The sequence below is a fragment of the Mus caroli genome, unplaced genomic scaffold, assembly GCF_978045245.1.
Source record: "Mus caroli unplaced genomic scaffold, Mus_caroli_1 scaffold_6, whole genome shotgun sequence".
NCBI lineage: Eukaryota > Metazoa > Chordata > Mammalia > Rodentia > Muridae > Mus > Mus caroli.
Window position 1 is genome coordinate 18,389,026 of NW_028227261.1, and position 17,197 is coordinate 18,406,222.

The window sequence follows — 17,197 nt, forward strand, 5'->3', positions numbered from 1 at the left end:
CAAGCCCCTCCCTCTGCAGAGCCATAGAGAGGAACCGGTTAGCGAGGGCCTTGGTGGAGTGCTCGGGACTCGGAAGCCGCCGGGATTGGAGGGACCGGACCGGAGGGACTGGAGGGACCCGGAACCTGGGCAGAGAAGTGGCCTTCAGGGCACTGGGCGGAGCGCAGGCGGGGAAGAGAGGGCTCGCCACAGTTCAGGCACACGCGAGGGGCAGCCCCGAGCGCCGTCCCACAAGCCCCCGCGGCAGCCGGGTCCTGACGGGCCACCCGGTCTTCCGCCGCACGTGCCTTTGCCGCGATGCCCAAATCCAAGCGAGACAAGAAAGGTAGGTTCGGGGGGCCTGTGTCAAGGGGGCGAGGGGGACGCGGGTGAGACGCCGGGGCCTCTCTGAGAAGCTCGGACGGCCAAGATAGCGAGAGAGCTGGGAACTGGTCCGGGCCGACAGCAGTCGCATAGCCCAGGCTCTCCTCGAGCTCGCCAACCAGGATAGTCTTATACAGCTGACCTTGCTGCTTCTACCTCCCGATTGCTGGAATTACAGGCAGCATCACTAAACCTAGTTTATGCTGAGTTAGGGGTGGGACACAGTACGCTCTTGTTAGGCAAGCACTACCCACATAGCACTGGTCTACATCCCCTGGCGTGTGCGAGCGACCGTGTGTGTTTGAGAGAGGATCTTGGCGATGTAGCTCAGATTTGCTTAGGAGGGTCTCATTATCTCAAGAAAATTGGGGTTTTACAGTTTCGACTACTGCATGTTTTGTTTGTCTATTTATTGCTGGGGCCTTGAACTCTTCCAACTGTCTGCCTTGGCCCCAAATACTAGGATTCCATACTGAGCCACTACATCAAGCTAGCGGGCTGGCGCTTTTGTGGGTGTTAGAAGACAAGACAGTTGAACAAAAAGGGTCTGGCTTCATCAGACTCACCACCTTAGTTAGGGGTGTGTGTCTGTCTGTCTGTCTCCTATACCCCTGTCAAGTATAATGTGTCAGATAGTCCAAGTGGAGTATGGAGCAGGTGGGAGTGATACTGTTTGGCATAATGTTGTCAGGAAAACTCTCAGCAGTTAGAGAAGGTCGTTTGGAATAGAGGAAACACAAAATGAAAGGGGTCTGTGGTGTGGTGAACATATTGTGGGACAGCCAGTGTGGCCATAGTGAACAAAGTGGGCTTAGAGGAAAAGACCCAGCCTTTGGTGTGGCTTTGCTTTGAAAGGGTCCCTTGATAGCACAGAGAATAGGAGGGCAACAAGGCCAGCAACCACCTGCAGCATGCTAAGTCACACCAGAATCCTAGCGGTGGAGAGTCCAGGAATGACTGGCTCGGTGTGACTGTGTGCCTTGTAAAGAGGAACTGTGAGTGGCAGGCAGGGTAGATGAATGGGCCATATCAGCTCCTGGGGACACCTAGAGCATTATAGCTGATGTTTTAGTGAGTTCTTATACAGTCGTTAGTGTCTGGAAGGAGCCCTGGACAGACTTAAGCAAAGGCCGGGAACTCTTGGGAGTAGGACAGATAGAGCCTGGGTCACTTTTTTTTTTTTTTTTTTAAGATTTATTTATTTTTATTATATGTAAGCACACTGCAGCTGTCTTCAGACACTCCAGAAGAGGGCGCCAGATCTCGTTACGGATGGTTGTGAGCCACCATGTGGTTGCTGGGATTTGAACCTCGGACCTTCGGAAGAGCAGTCGGGTGCTCTTACCCACTGAGCCATCTCACCAGCCCTGGGTCACTTTTCAGTAGAGGTTGTGTCCCCCACCTGCCACCTCCCCAGCATTGCTGGAGTCTTGGGTTCAGATTACAAAAATGAAGTGTAGGTATATAACAGAATAGGAAAGATAAGGTCCCAACAGGATGGCATGGTACATGCCTGGAATCCCTCCACTTAGGAGACAGAAGCAAGGAACTGTATCTTGAGTTCAAGGCCAGCCTAAACAGCCTTGTAGCAAGATCGTGATTTTTTACAAAAGGAAGAGTGGGTCCCTGTCATTCCATAGCCCTGCCTGGCAGGGAATGCATTTAGGGATCTTTGGGTCCAAGATTGCTAGGTAAGCAAGCGCTCTGTCAGCCTTGAATGCCAGGAATGACTGTCCATTGCTGCCTCTGTCACACTGGCTTAGTTTAGCCAAGCCTCCAAAGAGGGAAGCAGAATTAGTCTCCAGAGCATCCACACTCACAGTTGCCACCATCTCTTTTTCTTGGTTTTTAGTTTCCTTAACAAAAACTGCCAAGAAAGGCTTGGAACTGAAGCAGAACCTGATAGAAGAGGTAAGTGCTTGCTTGTTCCTCTGTGTGTGTGTGTGTCTGTCTGTCTGTCTGTCTGTCTCTAGATAGATCGATCGATCTTTGGTTAGTAGAGTTGTTCCCATACCTCCCCACAGCATCCCTATGACCTAGGACCAGGTGATGCTATTGCTGTTTTGTGCTCAGGGGTAATTAAAGCTTATTAGTGAGTTTGTAATGCTGCCCAATGTTAGAAGGCTGGAGGTCACCAGGTGGTGACTGTGGCCAGCTATCTCCAGCTGACCTGATGGTTCTGGGTCAGGTAAGTGCAGTCTCCCCGTGGACAAATTCCCTATTCTTTGGAAATGGAGCTTTATTTACCACAGAGAGGCTTCCTCCAGGAGCCTGGCCAGGGCAGTGAGGGCGACATGTCTCTCCTTGTTGATAAGGCGGGGCTCCTTGTATTTTGATTTAGCAGGGGCCTTCCCAGGGTGGGTAGATGTTTCTAGATCAACTAAGTGAACAGAGGAAAACAGGATGATTGTTCCACATTGGTCATGGAAGGACCATAGTGTGTGGGTCCCTGCTCACCCTCTGTAGTAGATGACCCTGGTGTCAGTCATACCCGTGGAAGATTAAAGGCCTATTGCCGCTTCTCTTGTGTGAGGCTAGAGTTGCCCAGCCTGTGCTGTCCCTCAACTCCAGAGCCTCATGAATTGTCCCACAGCTTCGGAAATGTGTGGACACCTACAAGTACCTTTTCATCTTCTCTGTGGCCAACATGAGGAACAGCAAGCTGAAGGACATCCGGAACGCCTGGAAGCACAGCCGGTGAGCGCGCAGTGGGAAGAGGCGAGAGCTGCTCTCATCAGAGCCCAGGAGCAGATTGACCCTTCAAGGCCGCAGCTCGCCTGCTGAAGAGCACGGTCTCTGTCAGAGTTGGGCTTTCCCTGAGCTGGGGATGGGATTTGTTGGTCACTGGGGGAATTTCAAGGAAGTGGCCCCTGGCCTGGCACACTCTAATAAAAGTGTCATCGTGTACATCTGACCCCAAAGCCCGCTCCAGGAGCTGATGGGTTACACACTTGTGCAAGTGGCTCTGGGGTCACTGTATGCTGCCCCAGCTCCAGTAAGGACTGGTGACCATGCTTCTGCTCACAGCAGACATGGAGAGGTGATTTTTGAGGCTTGAAGTGAGCTGTCTCAAACTGTTGGCAAGATCAGATCCTGTGGATAAGAAAATCTAAACAGGAATCCTGGGGACACATGGGTGGGTTGCATGGAGAACAGGGGCTCTGGCCACACCTCCTGTCGCCTGGTTCTGGGCATTGGCTCACACCCTCTTCTTCGTGGTAGGATGTTCTTTGGCAAAAACAAGGTGATGATGGTGGCCTTGGGTCGAAGCCCATCTGATGAATACAAAGACAACCTACATCAGGTAGGTCACTGGCCCTCACTATGTGAGGCTGGAGCTCAGCTGCCGTCTCTCCTGCTCTTTTCAACTTTGTGACTGGCCTATGGTTCAGGCGAGCCAAGCTTGGCTTAACTCTGTTCTTAATCTCCAGACCCATGGGGCTATGACCCTTATAGCCTGCCCTACTTATAGGAGTTCTGCCAACTAGAAATGTTCTTAGATGATACCAGGTGTCTCCTATAGGTGCCCTTACTGAAGAAGCAGTGGCATTCACTTGTGTTTTTCAGGTCAGCAAGAAGTTGAGAGGTGAAGTTGGGCTGCTTTTTACCAACCGCACGAAGGAGGAGGTGAATGAGTGAGTGTCTCTGAGGGAGGGAAAGGCTGGGCATCACGGAAAGCTGAAAGGATGCAAGCCTCTTACTGAGACTGCATCTGTAACCAGGCTTCTGTTATCCTCTCTGCTGTGGTCCTCCCCTCTGCCTGCCAGTCCACAGCCATTATGGCTAGGGACAGGAAGCCCACAGGCCACTCGAAGGAGGCTGGACTTCGGCCGCATGGTGGCGTTTTCAGGAACTTTACCCTCACCCTTCCCTCACTTAGGTGGTTCACAAAGTATACAGAAATGGATTTTGCTCGAGCGGGGAACAAAGCAACTCTAACTGTGAGCCTGGATCCAGGGCCCCTGAAGCAATTCCCTCACTCCATGGAGCCACAGCTGAGGCAGCTGGGGCTGCCCACTGCCCTCAAGAAAGGTAGGAGGCTGGAGAGGTGGCTTGGAGTTAAGAGTACTGACTGCTCTTCCAGAGGACATGGGTTTGATTCCCAAGACCCACATCAGGCCCTCTCAGGCACCAGGTATTCGTGTGATGCCAAAGGCACACATGCAGGCAAAACACCTGTATAGAAGAGCAGCTCAGGGGTTCCTGCCCCAGACTCCCCTAGACCAGCTGCTTCTCCAGTTTGCCTTGTAAAGGCAGAGCCGAGCACTCGCCTCCTGCAGGGAGGAGGCAGCCGATGTCCCTCTGGGTGCTGAGCTACAGGGAAGACAATTTGTGGCCACGTGCTTGCCAGGGCTGGGGTAACGTGATGCTGCCCTCCCACAGGTGTAGTGACCCTGCTGTCTGACTATGAAGTATGCAAAGAGGGTGACGTGCTGACCCCAGAGCAGGCCCGTATCCTGGTGAGTCTGGGCCTGCAGCCTGGGAGAGGGGCTGCTGCCATTCAGCTGCCGGGCGCAGCCTTGTGCTGACTACAGCTCCTCCTCCTCCTCCTCACTCCCCTTCCTCCACCTCTTACAGAAGCTGTTTGGGTATGAGATGGCTGAATTCAAAGTGATCATCAAATATATGTGGGACGCCCAGTCTGGACGATTCCAGCAGATGGACGATGACCTGCCTGAGAGCGCGCCTGAGTCTGAGGGAGAGTCTGAGGAGGAGGATGACAGCTGACTCTGAGAGCCAGGACTAAGGCCTTCCATGGAGTTCTTCATCTCTGCTGGACACCCCACCCCACCCCAGCCCTGGACAGCTGTCACCACTCTAGAGGGAACAGCTATTTATTTTGCTGTGGACAAAGACAAGGGAGGGTGCTAGGGAATGACTTTGTTTCTATAAAGAATAAAATTGTGTCCGCGGGGTGTTCCCGGGAGACAGCAGGAGACTTTTTGGTTTTTCCAGACAGGGTTTCTCTGTGTAGCCCTGGCTGTCCTGGAACTCACTCTGTAGACCAGGCTGGCCTCGAACTCAGAAATCCGCCTGCCCTTGCCTCCCGAGTGCTGGGATTAAAGGCGTGAGGCACCACGCCCGGCTAGGAGACTCTTGAGTAAGAAGGCCTACAGCTTTGGTCCAACCCAGTTGGCCAGCACTGCAGATAGCTGAGCGCGCTTCCAGAGTTGGGTTTCTCTCTAGCCCTTTGCTTGCAGTGGGTTTGCTGAGGAAAGTTGATTTCCTGGCAGGTTCATCACTTAGTACATAAACATGCACACAGGGACACGCAAGCCAGCTAAGACTGACATGCCAGGAACACGGGCTTGCCACTAAGGCAGAGAAGCTGCTGCTGGGATTGGGAGCAAATGGTTTTTGAGTCAGGCTCTCACTGAAGCACAGGCTGGTCCTGAACTTGCAGCAGTTCTCTGGCCTCTGTCCCTCAAGTGCTGCCACACCTGGCTGGCTAGGAGCGGTGTGCCACAGAAGGCTACCACTATACAAGTCAGTGGTATAGCATTTGCCTTTATCATAAACCATGCTTAAGGCCGGCAGGTTCCCTCCCTAGCAGCACACAGAAACTGATGAAAGTTGTTGGGCCTGTGGGTCAGAAGATCCTCAGAGTTCCTGACCTCTACCCTAGAGGAGGGATGTAGGAGGAAAACAGCCAGATTGAATAAGATGGGCCTTGAGTCTTTATGATTATGCTCCCAAAACCCAGGACAAGCCAATATGATCATGCCTGGAATCCCAGTACCTCAGGAGCCTGAGTAGGATTGAAAGTTTGAGGCCAAGCCAGACGTGATGACACACCCCTTTGGTCCCACCACTGGGGGAGCCTGAGGCAGGCTGATCTCTCAAGCGGAGGCCACCGGTGGCTACATAGAGCCCATCTCAAGAAAAAAAAAAAAAAGAGTCCAATCAGTTATGGGGCTGAAAAAAGGCAGGCTTGGTAGTATACACTGGAAATTGCAAGCTAGAGACAAGGAGACCTGATACATAGGGAGTTCAAGGCCAGCATAAAGCATATGGTATCTTGTCTTGAAAAAGCCAGGTGGTGGTTCATACCTTTAATGCCAGCAGCACTTGGGAAGCAGAATTCAGGACAGCCAGGGCTAAACAGAAATACTGTCTCAAAAAAGCCAAAGGGACCAGTGAGATGGCTCAGCTGATAGAAACACTTGCCAACCCAAATGACTTAGTACTGGCTGCCCTCCTTGGAGTCTTTTTTTACTTAGGCCAAGACCTGCTTCCTGCATGTTGAGCCTGGGGAAGAGCCTTGGTTGGCCAAGGAGCCTTTCAGCTTCCTGCTGCCTGTGCTCTGCATGGAGGATGGTTGTGGAAATTGTGTAGCCTTCAACCTGTGTAATTTGATATTTTAGGCAAATGAGACTTTAGTTGGGGCAGAGATCACCTAGCTGCTGTCCACTGCTGTCTGGACTCTGGTCGGGAGGAAAGCACACATTTGGTGCCAGTTAGAACCCAGCAGTTTTCCTGAGGGAAGCACTGGGCCACTGCCAAGCCCCTGCTCAGTAGTCAGGCTGTGTGATGCCTCTGCTCTGAAAACCAGGCACATTCCTGCACCCTCAGAAGGAAAAGGGCAAGCCTCAGGCATTTAAGAGAATAAGGTCAGCTGGGCATGGTGGCGCACGCCTTTAATCCCAGCACTTGGGAGGCAGAGGCAGGCGGATTTCTGGGTTCGAGGCTAGCCTGGTCTACAGAGTGAGTTCCAGGACTACACAGAGAAACCCTGTCTCGAAAAACCAAAAATATAAAAAAATTAAAAAAAAAAAAAAATAAGGCCACCAGGCCTGCTACAACCATGACAGGTAACAGTTTCATACGACAGACAGGAGGTATTGGGGCTCTGCCAGCTCTCACATTGAAAGCAACTGAGGGTATAGGAAGTCAGCAGGAAGAAAAATAGACAGTGGCTTGTATTAAGAGGGAAAACCAAATCAGATCAAGGTCAGGACAAGGCGGGGCAGGCAGTAAGCTGCACCTCCCCAAGTCAGCTGCATCCTAGTTGGGGCACTCATGGGCAACCAGGTTCCAGACTTGGTCAGAGGCTTCCACGACAGCTGGCTCCAGGGGCCCTTCCTCAACCAAGGCCAAGTGCTGCTCCAGCTGCTCCAGACTGGACATACCCAGAATGACTGTGTCCCCATGGGTGCCCTGCAAGAGAGAGCCCACTTTCAACACACTTCTGCCACACTCCTGCATGTCCCCTGCTAAGATCTGGGACCTGTTTTTCTTAAGCCCATGTTGCTGCTAGGAGAATAACTACTGCCTCCAAACAGCAAGGTCGGACGGGCTTCTCTACCCCACAGGACGGTTTGGGAATCATTTTTCTCCAGGCCTGGCATTTACCACATAGTAGATTACCCCAAGAATGCCCACACTGGAGAAAGGAGTTAGGGAGAGGAGGCTGGGACAGCAGGAAGAGATTCTCCCTCTCCGGTTCCCCCCACCCCACCCCACCCCCTGCAACATGGAATTGAGTTCTCTTTCCTGGAAGGGCTGTAATAAATTATTTTTTTAATGTAATTTTCAGAGACAAATCTATGCCTATTTCCTACCACATGCACTTGTGGGACTTAAGTAACGCAGACTCTCAACCAATGTCTCTGCATGAAAATTGAGATCATTTGAGCTGGAGGGATGGCTCAGCCACTAGGAACAGTTTCTGCTCTTGGAGAGAAACTGAATTTGCTTTGCGGGACGCACTTGGTAACCCCTTACAACCACCTTTAACTGCAATTCCAGGAGACTTGCCACCCTCTCCTGGCCTCTGCAGGCACTGCATATACACAGGACCCATCAGGCAAAACATTCATACAAATTAAAAATGAGATTTTTTAAGAGAAAAAAAAAAATAAATCAAGATGACTAGGCTTCTCATAGCCATTAACATCTAGTCAGGTAAGCTAGTGCTAACATGGTGCACCATCCTGGGAGATGAAACTGAGCCAGAGAAGACATGGTCTCAGCAGTTGGCCTCTGTCACTTCTACACCTCCACTTCCTCCCATTGGACCTCACAGCAGAGGCTGAGCAGCTAGGACCAGCTGGGCCACCTTGAGCTGGGAATAATGGTACATCCACCGTAGGGCAGCTGAGATCATACTGGGGGCAGTGATGCCATGGGTACACTTCAGAGCCTTCTCCACCAAGGCAATGCCATTGAAGTGAATGGTTGGGAAGGATGACACTGGGGTCAATATCTTGAGGGCCACTAGAGGGTGACCCAACCCCTGTATCCTTGAGGTAGCCTATGTCCTCAGACAGCGATACACCCAAAGTATCAGAACATACAGGTCTCCAGGCTTCTTGCCAGGCCAGGGAGGAACACGGGACAAGAATCCTGGCAGTTTACATGCTCTGATCAAACATTAACAATACAGTTCCAGGGGCTGGAGAGATGGCTCAGTGGTTAAGAGCACTGACTGCTCTTCCAGAGGTCCTGAGTTCAATTCTCAGCAACCACATAGTGGCTCACAATCATCTGTCATGAGATCTGATGCCCTCTTAGGTGACCACAGAACTGTTCTTGTGAGCTCTGGATCACACAAAAGCCTGGATAGAGCCCTGGGCACCAGTCCAGCTTCTGTGGCCTTGGCTGAGCCTCCTCCCTTCCCTATACTCACTGATCCGCTTACTGAAGGAGAGAACACTCCCTGCCAGCCTGTCTCCATGACTTGATCCAAGAACTAAGCATGCTGTGTAGACTAAAGGGGGTGACCATGGTGAAGGCCACCAGGTCTTGATTCCCCAGACAGTGTGTGAACTTGAGGACAACTGTTCAAGGCCACAGTTTCTACTCCCAGGCAGGAGGATCACAGACTGTAGTGGAGAAGGCTATACGAAGGGGGGTTTCTGTCGTTGCTGTTTTGCTGTGAGGTGCCTGTCGGGCATTAAATGCAAGGCCTCGTGCACGCTCGACAAGTGTTCTAGCAGTAAGCAACACAGTTCCAACAGATAGGGCTTGAGTCAAGCGGGATACACAAGGAAAGCTAATATATACTGCTTGCTGCTTACACCTTTGGCCTTTTCAACAACACCAGCACTGGACCCTCATGCAGGAGCTGACTTCCTGGGCCTTTCCTTCCCAGACAGAGAATACAAAAAACAAATGTATCAGCTTATGCTCAGAAATGAGCCCTGGGGACATGGCAACTGAGGTGGCAGAAGGGAAGGAAGTCTGGCTACAAGGACACACACATCTAATCCAACCTCTCAGGAGGCTGAAGCGGGAGGATTACAAATTGCAGGCTAGTCTGGCTCAAACTCTGCCTCAAATAACAAACAAAAAAGTCGCTAAGAGCTGGGCGTGGTGGTGCATGCCTTTAATCCCAGCACTTGGGAGGCAGAGGCAGGTGGATTTCTGAGTCTGAGGCCAGCCTGGTCTACAGAGTGAGTTCCAGGACAGCCAAGGCTATACAGAGAAACCCTGTCTCGAAAACAAAACAAAACAAAACAAAACAAAACAAAACAAAACAAAAACCTTGAACTGGGTGGTGGTGTGTGGCACATGCTTTTAATCCCAGCATCTGGGAAACAGAGGCAGGTGTCTATGAGTTTGAGGCCAGCCTGGTCTACAGGGCAAGTTCCAGGATAGCCAAGGATATACAGAGAAACCTTGTCATGAAAGAGAGAAAGACAGAGAAGAGAGAGGGAGAGTGAATGAAACCACTGAGCCAGCTCTCTGTCTTCAGACACACCAGAAGAGGGCATCAGATCCCATTACAGATGGTTGGGAGCCACCACATGTTGCTGGGAATTGAACTCAGGACCTCTGGAGGAGTAGTCAGTGCTCTTAACTGCTGAGCCATCTCTCCAGCCCTTGGTGTGTGTGTGTGTGTGTGTGTGTGTGTGTGTGTGTGTGTGTGTGTGTGTGTGTTTGTTTGAGTCAGTGCTTTTTCTTGTAGTCCTGCCTGTCCTGGAACTCACTCTATAGACCAGGCTGGTCTCAGACTCACAGATATCCACCTCCCTCTGCCTCCTGAGCGCTGGGATTAAAGGCATTCACCACCAAACAGCTTTTAGAACCTGTTTCTCAGTCATGAGTACTGGAGTTTGGGTCACAGCAGTCACGCTGCATAGCACACATTAGCTGTAACTCCAGCTCCAAGAGATCCAACTCCCTCTCCTGGCCTCTGTGTATCCCCCACCCCCAGCACACACACACACACATACTCACGCTCGTGTGCATACTCACACAGACACACACAGAGAAATAAACCTCTTGGATCGTTTGTTTCTGAGATACGATCTTGATATGAAGCCTTGGCTGGCCTCAAGTTCATGCAGATCCACCTCCTTTTGCCTCCCAAGTGCTGAGACTAGCATTGTCATACCACATCTTTTAAGGGAAAAAACAACTTCGCATGCTCAGTAAAAGCACTACCATTCACTCTCCATAGCAGGCTGGAGTTCAAGGTAAGGCATTTTAGGCAGTGTTTATGGTGTTGAGTGACGTGGTTAAAGATCCAGACTGCCTTAGGTGAATCTCTGTGCATTTGAGGCTACATCTGTGCATCTGGTGGACATTGTGAGTTCCCAGACAGCCAGAACTAGATAGTAAGACCCTGTCTTAATAATTAATAATAATAAAATATCTGATAAGATATGGATAATCAGCCGGGCGTGGTGGCGCACGCCTTTAATCCCAGCACTTGGGAGGCAGAGACAGGCGAATTTCTGAGTTCGAGGCCAGCCTGGTCTACAAAGTGAGTTCCAGGACAGCCGGGGCTACACAGAGAAACCCTTTCTTGGAAAAAAAAAAAAAGATATGGACAATCATGCTAATTAAGTTAACTAAAAGGATATGAATCAGGGTCAGCGAATAAGAGCATTGAGTGCTCTTCCAGAGCCACATGGTGGCTCACAACCACCTGTGATGGGATCTGATGCCCTCTACTGGTGTGTCTGAAGAGAGTGATAGTGGACTCGCATATGTAAAATAAATAAATAAATCAGAAAGAAAGAGAGAGAGAGAGAGAGAAAGGAAGGAAGGAAGGGAGGGAGAAAGGAAGGAAGGAAGAGAGAGAGAAAGAAAGAAAGAAAGAAAGAAAGAAAGAAAGAAAGAAAGAAAGAAAGAAAGAAAGAAAGAAAGAAAGAATATGAGTCCTTTACTGGCCAGTGACCAAGAATGAGTTCATGACTCAGAGTTACAAAAGCTCAGACGTACAGTGTTTTTCAAAGCAAAGACCATAATTTAATTCCAAGTAAAATGAGGGTCAGAATAACCTTGAAACACTCATTTCTGGCAGAACATAACATTTTTTTCATATTATTTCAGACATTATGTGACAGCTATCTTTTTTATTTGTAACTTCTTGAGTTAATTTTAAGTTTATATATACAATAATTATTTTGGTTAATATATCTGGAACATCTACAACATCATGGAAAGCTCAAATGTGTTGCCAGGCAACTGTTGAGGGGGTAGAAGGTTGAGAACCATCTAAGCTACAGGTGCTCTTGGGTGGCCACCCCTTTAGGGATGCTGACAGACCCTTTCATGGGGGTCACCTATCAGATATCCTGCACGTCAGATATTTACATTAATTTCAGTAGTAAAATTACAGGTATAGAGTAGGAATGAAAATAATTTGAGGATTGGGGGTCACCACAACATTAGGAAGGGTGAGGACCACTGGTCTAAGCAAACACAAAATGGAATCAGGAAAAGAGGGTGTTACCTTACTCACTGGGTCCTTAACCCAGGACTAGGCAAGCATCCAATCAGCTAAGCTATAATCCAAACCCTATTTTGACATTTGAAACAGTCTTGTTCTATGGGCTTGGCAGACCTGTTGTCCCTATGTTGCCCAGAACAGCCTTGAACTTTAGTCAATTCTCCTGCCCCTGTATCTGGAGTGCCAGAATCACAGGAGTAGACCACCACCACACCATGTGCTATTTGGTCCATGCTGGTCTACTGCTTGCTATATAACCCCACTGACTTTGAACTGCTGGCAAACCTCCGGCCTCAGCCTCCAGAGTGCAGGGATTACAAACCAGGATCATCGCCCTGACTTCAACTGTCTTTTTAAAGGGCTATGGTGAGAAAACCTTATCCATTTATCCCCACGTCCCAATTTGTTACAGTCTTCATTTGGTGTAAATTCTAAGTCCCTACTGCATAAATGTTCTCAAAGATGCCTGGAGTGAACATTTGCTACTCAAGATTCGCTCCACCCTCGATTCTCTGAACAGTCTAAACTGCCCGAGAGTTTGAGGGAACCTTCTCCTGGCTTAATAAAAGTCAAGGCCAATTGACCTTCTCTGCTGTCCTTCCACAGGGACCCTGACTAGAGCTCCCAGCAAACCTCAATTCAGAGACAGCTCCCTAGGGCTCACCCACCTGCTAAACTCCTTCTAGGAGGGTACAGAGAGCCCAGGGCAGCTCATGAATGGGCCAGAGAGAGGCAGGAAGCTAGAGGTGTCTGCAACTTCCGACCTAGCTCATGGGGACTTGCCACCGACCTCCAGGTGGCGATGTTGTAGAGAGTTCTCAGCTCTGCAGAAGTTTTGTGCACAGGCCAGCACTTTCCTGCCCTTTCTCTGCGAGCCCTATCTCCTGTGGGAGTGACAGCAGCCAGCTACTGGCTTCAGTCTTCATAGTCTGCATCTTTCTCCGAGATGCAGGAGCTGACACGGACCCTACCTGCCACTGTGTGGGGGTCATGGAGACAGGGAGCAGCTTGGATGCAGCCTGCAGAGCAGTGTCAGTGCGAGCCTTCCAGCAGCGCGGCCACACGAAGATAGACACCGCCTCCGAGTATGCAGATGGTCAATCCAAGGCCATCCTACCCGGCCCTGCGGATTGGGCTGGACTGCAGCGGCTGCAAAGGTAAAGGTCGTGCCTGTCATCCACCCGCAGTGATCAGAGCTGATTCTTCCCCAGTACAGTTTCTTGTGGCTCCTGGGGCTGTGATCGCACCTTGTCCACCCGAGAGCTCTGAGAACCACAAGCTCCTCAGGCTGACTTTACACAAGTCTGCAGTTTCCACCCTTCCAGAAAAGTGGCCCAGGACCCTCTCACAATAGACCAACCCCGGCTCCACCAAATTCCATGTGGCCAGCCTATCTCTAGGGCATTGAGAACACTGGGAATCTCGAACTGTGTAGACTCTCCCCAACTAGTCCCTAGCAGGTGTGTGCCTCTGAACCCTCATCTGATGGGTTTCCTGGGGTTTTTTTGTTTGTTTGGTTGGTTGGTTTGGGTTTTTGTTCATTTGTTTGTTTGTTTTATGTAAGTACATGTAGTTGTCTTCAGACACACCAGAAGAGGGTGTCAGATCTCATTACGGGTGGTTGTGAGCCACCATTTGTTTGCTGGGATTTGAACTCAGGACCTCGGGAATAGCTCCCAGATGCAGTTAATAGCAGTCAGACATCTGCCTGCCTCTGCCTCTCAAATGCTGGGATTAAAGGTGTGCGCCACCACTGTCTGGTTCCTCTCCTTCTTCCATTTCATCTCCTGCTGGTTCATCTATCTGCTGGTTTACCTGTCTCCCATCTCATCTCTCATGGCTCTCCCCTTGTCTCTTTTATCTCTTACTATTTCCCAGAATCCTCTCTCTTCCTACCAGTGTCCCACCTCCTGTTTCCTGACTCAGCTCATTGGCTGTCGGCTTTTTTACTGACAGGGGGTGCTTATAAGAGATCCTCTTTATAGTCCATAGGAAGTTTGAGGCTTGGATCACAGGAGGCCCTGCCTCATGCCATCACCACCACCACCACCACCACCACCACCTAAAACAACGTGAATTCTGTGAATTTCATGAGGGAATGGCTCCAGCCCAAATATGCAAATGTTCTCATATTGATTTCAATTAAATGCTGTGAGCACTTCTTACCCATTAGCAAAATCTAAGAAAGGAGCCTCCGGGGAGCATCCACCCAACCAGAGCTGCACTCCCAGGATGTGATATTTTCTCCCAGAAGGCCAGATAACAGGCTAGAGGAGCAGTTACTCTGAGAGGCTTAGCTGCAGACAAGGAGTTTGTCATCCCTAAAGGCCAGATCCCCTGGGAATCAATACCGAGTTCAAGATCTTCCAATTCCTTCGGTGTTTGGTGGCAGCAGCAAGAGATGACCTTTAGTGTTAGTCTATGTGTGGGACCTCGGTTATGGGGCCCTTTCAGCCCTTGGTAGCAGCCACTGTTACAAGGCTCAGTTTTGGGGGGCAGAGAAGCTTAGCCGTGGAGACTTTGCCCTCTGCAGTAACCAGAGGCTGGTGGTTCTCATTTACTTCGTGTGTGTGTGTGTGTGTGTGTGTGTGTGTGTGTGTGTCTGTGTGTGTGTGTAAGTCAGAGGACATCTATTTTATTATTATTATTATTATTATTATTAAGTTCACTGTCACCTTCTTCAGACACACCAGAAGAGTGTATCAAATTCCTTTACAGATGGTTATGAGCTATCATGTGGATGCTGGGAATTGAACTCAGAACCTCTGGAAGAGCAGTAGGTGCTCTTACCCGCTGAGCCATCTCTCCAGCCCCATCAGAGGGCATCTTGCAGAAGTCAGTTCTCTCCTTCCACCACGAATTCACGTTCTCAGTTTCCATGGCAAGTGGAAGGGAGCGAGGGAGGACAGACAGGGTCTCTCTGTGTAGCTCTGGCTGTCCTGGAACTTGATGTGTAGATCACACTGGCCTTGAACTCACAGAGATTTACCTGTCTTGGCCTCCCGAGTGAGTGCTGAGATTAAAGGTGTATGCCACCATGACTGGTTGGTATAAAGTGCCTTAACCCTCTGAGTCATTTTGCTGGTCCAACAAAAGCTTTTAATTGGGCTTGATGTAATTCCTAAGGTAGCATGGGAGGTCTGCTGACTGATTCAAGCAGTAGGCTTGGGCAGTCTGTATATAAACTGCATACAGACTGGTGGGTGGAAGTGGTTGCAGGCTCCTCTGGAGTTACTGAGACTTGTGACATGTCTGCTACAAACAGCCTGGTTTGGGTTGTGCTTTGAGGGGCTGGAGCTGTCAGCCAAGATCTTTCTAGTTTTTTTTTTTTTTAACATTTTATTTATATTTCAAATGTCCCCTTGGTCCCCCCTCCATGAGCCCCTGACCCCACCCAACCTCCCCTTTGCCTCTAAGAGGGTGCCCCCCCATCCACTTCCACCTCACCATTCTAGCATCCCCCTTTTCTGGGGCATCAAGCCTTCACAGGACCAAGCCCAGCCCCTCCCACTGAGACCAGACAAGGCAGTTCTCTGCTATGTATGCAGCGGGGTGGGGGTGGGGGAGCACGGATTGGCCCATGTATGCTCTTTGGTTGGTGGCTTAGTCTCTGGGAGCTCTGAGCGGACCTGTTAGTTGTCTTAAAGAGCTGGCACAGGCCATTTTTTGTTGTTGTTTGTTCTTTCTAGACAGTTCCTCTGTGTAGCTCTGGCTGTCCTGGAACTCACAGAGATCTGCCTGCCTCTGCCTCCCAAGTGCTAGGGATTAAAGACTAGGCTGTTACACAGAGTCCACTTGCTCAAGACAGCAGGAAGAGTGTAACATCACTAATGAGGGAATGAAAGTGCTCATCCCCAACATCTTTGCTTATTTAAAGAAACATGATCATCAAAAGGAGGGTTTACAATGCAAGTAACTTATTTTATACCTTTGCATTTAAATTTAAATTTTAATTAAAAATTAAATTAATAAATAATAAAGTAACAAAATCTAATTAAATAATTTATATTTAAATTAAAAAAAATATCTTGGGTGTGGAAGCATACACCTTTAGTCCCAGCACTCAGGAGGCAGAGGCAGGCAGATCTACATGAGATCAAGGCCAGCCTAGTCTGCAAGGCAAGTTCTAGAACAGCTAGGGCTACACAGAGAAACACTGTCTCAAAAAACCTAAATAAGTAAATAAACAAATAAAATTAAGAATCTCATGTGTATGAGTTTTGCCTACATGTCTGGGGCCTGCTGAAGCCAAAAGAGGGTGTCAAACTCCTGGAACTGAAGTTCCAGCTGTGAGCCACCATCTGGGTGCCGGGAATCAAGCCCAAATCCTCTGTAATGCAGAGAAGTGAGTGCTCTTAACCACTGAACCAAGCCCCAGTATTCAGTTCTGTAGCCCAGACCGGCCCTGCACTCAAGAGAGTGCTAGGATTAAAGGCATGTGCCAACCCTGTCTTAGTCAGGGTTTCTATTCCTGCACAAACATCATGACCAAGAAGCAAGTTGGGGAGGAAAGGGTTTATTCAGCTTACAATTCCATACTGCTGTTTATCACCAAGGAAGTCAGGACTGGAACTCAAGCAGGTCAGAAAGCAGGAGCTGATGCAGAGGCCATGGAGGGATGTTCCTTACTGGCTTGCTCAGCCTGCTCTCTTATAGAACCCAAGACTACCAGCCCAGAGATGGTCCCACCCACAAGGGGCCTTTCCCCCTTGATCACTAATTGAGAAAATGCCTTACAGTTGTATCTCATGGAGGCATTTCCTCAACTGAAGCGCCTTTCTCTGTGATAACTCCAGCTGTGTCAAGTTGTCACAAAACTAGCCAGTACAAACCCTGCTTACACAGCAATGTTCTGTGTATTGTTTTTTAAAAGCAATTATGTATTTTATGAGTGTCCTATCTGTACATACATACATATCAGAAGAAGTTATCAGATCATGCTGTTGATGGTTGTGAGCCACCATGTGGTTGCTGTGGATTGAGCTCAGGACCTCTGGAAGAACAGTCCATGTTCTTAACTGCTGAGCCATCTCTCCAGCCCTGGACTTTACTCTTTTGTAAGACAAGGTCTCACTTGTAGCTCAGGCTGGCCTAGAGCTATGAAACTCAGGCTGGTCTCGAAACCATCACCACCATGTTTAAAAACACACC

At 49.6% G+C, this 17,197-nt stretch overlaps 1 protein-coding gene and 1 long non-coding RNA gene across 2 annotated transcripts; one reads left to right on the forward strand and one right to left on the reverse strand.

Moving 5' to 3' along the window:
• The first annotated feature begins 4 nt into the window (after positions 1–4).
• Positions 5–5,297, forward strand: Mrto4 (MRT4 homolog, ribosome maturation factor). The gene is made up of 8 exons (XM_021160577.3): positions 5–325; positions 2,216–2,274; positions 2,957–3,060; positions 3,586–3,667; positions 3,931–3,998; positions 4,244–4,395; positions 4,747–4,823; positions 4,942–5,297. Exons 1-8 carry the CDS (start codon positions 298–300, stop codon positions 5,089–5,091), a joined length of 720 nt encoding a protein of 239 aa, XP_021016236.1. The 5' UTR covers positions 5–297; the 3' UTR covers positions 5,092–5,297.
• A 1,957-nt stretch (positions 5,298–7,254) lies between these two features.
• On the reverse strand, positions 7,255–13,098 carry LOC115030891 (uncharacterized). Its single transcript, XR_003836485.1, has 2 exons — positions 13,018–13,098; positions 7,255–7,521 (listed from the first exon to the last, which is right to left on the reverse strand). It is a non-coding gene; the product is annotated as an uncharacterized LOC115030891 (long non-coding RNA).
• Between the last annotated feature and the right edge of the window lie 4,099 nt (positions 13,099–17,197).

Coding starts and splice junctions, on each gene's coding strand:
- Mrto4 (XM_021160577.3), top strand. CDS start 298: ATGCCCAAATCCAAGCGAGACAAGAAAG. Junction 3,061..3,585: donor AACGCCTGGAAGCACAGCCG/GTGAGCGCGCAG, acceptor TCTTCGTGGTAG/GATGTTCTTTGGCAAAAACA. Junction 4,824..4,941: donor CAGAGCAGGCCCGTATCCTG/GTGAGTCTGGGC, acceptor CACCTCTTACAG/AAGCTGTTTGGGTATGAGAT.